Source organism: Staurois parvus, unplaced genomic scaffold, assembly GCF_062004578.1.
Source record: "Staurois parvus isolate SC_StPar_1 unplaced genomic scaffold, SC_StPar_1.0 ptg000453l, whole genome shotgun sequence".
Lineage (NCBI taxonomy): Eukaryota > Metazoa > Chordata > Amphibia > Anura > Ranidae > Staurois > Staurois parvus.
Window position 1 is genome coordinate 2,555,001 of NW_028318249.1, and position 5,000 is coordinate 2,560,000.

General features: G+C 34.4%; 1 protein-coding gene across 1 annotated transcript in view; it reads left to right on the plus strand.

The window, feature by feature from the left end:
• The window catches only part of SOX7 (SRY-box transcription factor 7), a 10,004-nt gene extending 7,493 nt beyond the window's left edge, over positions 1–2,511 (plus strand). Inside the window, exon 2 of the mRNA XM_089688755.1 lies at positions 862–2,511. Within this exon, the coding sequence (XP_089544881.1) occupies positions 862–1,721 (860 nt within the window). The 3' untranslated portion in view covers positions 1,722–2,511. The remainder of the gene's footprint in view (positions 1–861) is intronic.
• Positions 2,512–5,000: the final 2,489 nt, after the last annotated feature.

The window sequence follows — 5,000 nt, forward strand, 5'->3', positions numbered from 1 at the left end:
AATTAAAATAAAGATTAAAAACCCCACTGAAGTCGATTGGTTGAATATGAATAAAAAAAACGGAAGACAATTGGAAATCAGCTTTGGACTGCACCTAAATAAAATATTCTTTTATTGCATTGTAAGATACATTGAAGTATTAAAGAAATGATATACAACCGCAGAACTTGAAATTATGAGGATTCTTTACTAAAACTGCATGGTGCATTATCTGGTGCAGTTCGGCATAGAAACCAATCAGCTTCCAAATTTTATTGTCAAAGTTTGACTGAACAAACTGAAGTTAGAAGCTGATTGGCTCCCATGCACAGCTGCACCAGATTCTGTGTGCTCCAGTTTTAGTAAATCCCCCTCTTGTAAACAATATATAACAAAACATGTGGTATGATCTGCAGAAAGCTCCATATATAGTTACATAGTTAGTCTGGCTGAAAAAAAGACAAAAGTCCATGCAGTTCAACCATTAAATTATAATCCTGCACCCACAGTTGATCCAGAGGAAGGCAAAAATATTAGTTGATTGCTGGATGGCAACAGTAACAGATGTGGACAAATGTTGTCAGGATACTTTAGTATCACAATATGGGAGATATCACTTGCAACCCATCAGCTACCAAACGATCATTATTATTACCATCAGTACCATTGGGATTATTACAAATACATCTATTTATAAATAAAACCCCCTTGAAAATATTTTGTAATTTGGGGTCTCAGGAAAGCTCTGTATCTCTGTGGTCGTTTGCTAAAAATATATCTGTTTCCTATGACCTAACACCTGTGTTGTTGATCTGCACATCCTCCAAACTACATCCTGAATTTTAATGACTGTTTTTTTTGTGTGTCCTGTTTGATGTGCAGGAAAATCCTGGAAGGCCTTGTCTGCATCCCAGAAGAAGCCCTATGTGGAGGAGGCCGAGAGGTTGAGAGTCCAGCACATGCAGGACTACCCCAACTACAAGTACAGACCCAGAAGGAAGAAGCAGATCAAGAGGATCTGTAAGAGGGTGGACACTGGCTTTCTGCTCAGCAGCCTCTCCAGGGACCAGAACTCTGTGCCAGACAGCAGAAGCTGCAGGACAACTGGAGATAAAGAGGACAGTGGGGTCTACTCTTCTGGACCAGCTCTGCAGGATATCAGAAGTTACAGGGATTCCCAGAACAGTGTCAGCAAACATGAACAGACCTATCCTTATGGCCTCCCGACCCCACCAGAGATGTCCCCTTTGGAGGTCATTGACCAAGAGCAGAGCTTCTACCCTTCTTCATGCCCTGAGGACCACCACCCTCACCTGAATGCCACCAGCTATCCACCTGAATACTCCAGAAGCCCCATCCTGTGCAGTCACCTGAGCCAAATGCCTGGACCACCAATGATCCCCCCCAACTGCCCCCCAAGCTACTTCAGCTCCAGCTATCCTTCTATGCACCATCATAGCTACCAGATTCATGGCCACCTTGGCCAGCTGTCTCCTCCACCTGATCACCCCCACTATGACAGCATTGAGCACATCAGTCAGGCTGAACTCCTGGAGGACATGGACAGGAATGAGTTTGACCAGTATCTAAACACCTCCATAGTGGAGCCCAGTGAAATGACAGTGAGTGCCCATGTCCAGGTGTCCCAGTCTATAGACCTCCAGCCACCACAAGAGACCAGCCTTATTTCTGTGCTGGCAGATGCCACTGCCACCTACTACAACAGCTATAGCGTCTCCTAGAAGGACCAGGAGAAGGACTTTGCATAGACTGGACAGTATTAATGGCTGTAGACTAAGCTAATGACACTTACTGTACCTCTCAGGGTTGTCACACCAAGATGAGACCTTCACATCAAGATCAGACCTTCTCAATCCAGCTAAGTGACTCTCCTCACTACTGACACACTGGGGTCCTATGGTTTGGTGGAACCTATATGTGAAGGGAAATCCTGTACATAAAGATTATTGTATGCTTATATCTGGACAAAAAAAAATAATTAGTCATAAAATATCTAGTGCTGAGCATTACAGTCCTCCATCTCTGGCTAGCTATGGTATCTGAGGAGGCTTTTGTAGGCACCTAGATAGAATGTCTATCCATACTGTACAGGAAGGATATAGGCAAAGGAGACATTCATTGTCCTTTTAGAATGTTGTTTTATGTCTCATTGAACAGAAATTTTTTTCTCCAGTTCAAGGATTAAAATTGTGATATAAAATGTATCCGCACTCTTTTTTTTGTATGTTACTTTTTTTTTGTTGTCATTGAATAAAGAATGAATTTGCTTTCAGAATGATGTAGCCTAATTAACCCTGTCGTCGCCGTCTGCCATTTGGTGAGGGTAGTGGAGATGGTCTGCGATCCATGGGGGAATGCATTTTAGTAAATCGACACGGAAAACACGCTTAGTAGAGTTTAAACTTTGACTTGTATTTTGACTGATGTACATATGAGTTTACTTAAATATTTAATTTAATTCAGAATGCTTTTTTTTTTGTATAATAAAATACACAGAGAACGTTCATCCAATATGGCTTTCTGTTTCTGTTTGAGAAATAAAGGGTATGCAATTATTATGTAGTAAATAAAAAGAGGAAATAATCAATAAATCGTCTGTAATCTAGATTTAGGTTAGAATTTACACAGACAGAAATAGTTACACATACACTTACAATTGATATAAAGTATACCTTTATTCCAGCACTCTCTCCCTCTCTCTCTCTCTCTCTCTCTCTCTCTCTCTCTCTCTCTCTCTCTCTCTCTCTCTCTCTCTCTCTCTCTCTCTCTCTCTCTCTCTCTCTCTCTCCATATATACCTGATTTACTTATTTATTTCAACTTTACACAGCGCTTTACATATATATTGTACATTCACATCCTTCCCTAACCCTCAAGGGGCGTAATAGATATTTTATATCTATGTCATAGAAGAGTAACGGTATGACGTGGTCAATGGATTATTTTTTTACCACTTTTTTTTTTTTTTAGCTTTTTTTTCTTATCTGAGTAACACACACATATGTTTATATACAGTATATATCTCATCTTTATTTCTATACACAAGCATACAAATATTTATCTTACATATATATATTAATATATATCATACATTATTTATGTATACAGACACTCCACAATCTATCATATATGTGAATGTTTTATCCATCTCTGTATACAAACACACAAATATTTATCGTTCATATATTATATTTATATATAAACATATCATATACTATCTCTGTATACAAACATCCGAAAATCTATTATATATATACATATACATATATCTATACAAGCACCCGACAATTGATAATTTTTTATTATGATTATTATTATTATACAGAATGTACTGTATGTGAGTGGTTTATGCATCTCTGTATGCAAACACACAAATATTTATCTTACATATATTATGTATATAAATATATCATACTATCTCTTTATACAAATACCTGACAATCTATCATATATTATTATTATTATTATTAATAATAATAATAAAAATAATAACAATAATAATAATAATATTAGTATACAGGATATATGTGAGTGGTTTATGCATCTCTGTATACAAACCCACAAATATTTATCTTACATATATTATGTATATAAATATATCATACTATCTCTTTATACAAATACCTGACAATCTATCATATATTATTATTATTTATAATAATAATAACAATAATAATAATATTAGTATACAGGATATATGTGAGTGGTTTATGCATCTCTGTATACAAACACACAAATATTTATCTTACATACATTAAATATATCACAGGGGTGGACTAACCATTTGGAAACTCGGGCACTGCCTGAGGGCCCGGGGTCAGTAGGGGGCCCCATGAGATGCCCCTGGTACCTTTTTCATAGGCTTTTTTGAGTTTGGACAAGGACACAGGGGCCCCATGATCCCCTATTGCCTGGGGGCCCCATGAGTTGTCAGTCCGCCCCTGAATATCATATCTCTTTTATCCAAATACCAGACAATCTAACATATACACCATATGTGAATGATTTATGTATCTCTGTATACAAAACAGCCAAATATTTATCTTACATATATTCTATATAAAAATATATCATATACTATCTCTTTATGCAAACACCAATCTATCATATGTCTAAGAATACTTATAATAATATTAATCTTATTATTAGACAGGATATGTGTGGGTGGTTTATGTATCTCTGTATTCACACAAATATATATCTAACATATATTATAAATTATACATACTCATATATGTATATATATATATATATATATATATATATATATATATATATATATACACACAGGCTCTGTATATAAACACCCCACAATCTATCATATATACAGTATGTGAATGATTTATGCATCTCTGTATACACATAAATATTTATCTTTCATACTATATAAATATATCATATACCATCCCTGTATACAAACACCCGACAATATATCATATTATAATTAATATTATTAACAATAATATTTTTATTATTATTCAGGATATGTTTGAATAGTTTATGTATCCCTGTATGAACCCAAATACTTATCTTATAATTGTTATACAGGATTTATATAGCGCCAACAGTTTGCGCAGCACTTTACAAAAAAATAAAAATAAAAAATATATATATAAATTAATACGATTTTACATGTAGGAGTATCATATACTATCTCTGTATACAAACATTCCACGATATATTATACTGTATATACACGTATACAGGGGCAGACACTAATATCTATCTTAAATATATAAATATGTATATATATATATATATATATATATATATATATATATATATATATATATATATATATATATATATATATATATATCTCATACCTATCTCTATATGCAAACGGTATATATATTTTTAACATTATATAGTTACATAGTTAAGTCTGGCTGACAAAAAGTCTGGCTGAAAAAAAGACAAAAGTCCATCCAGTTCAACCATTAAAAACAAGAAAAAAAAGAAAGAAAACATTCAGTCATCTCTATTTTCGTTACATTTGTG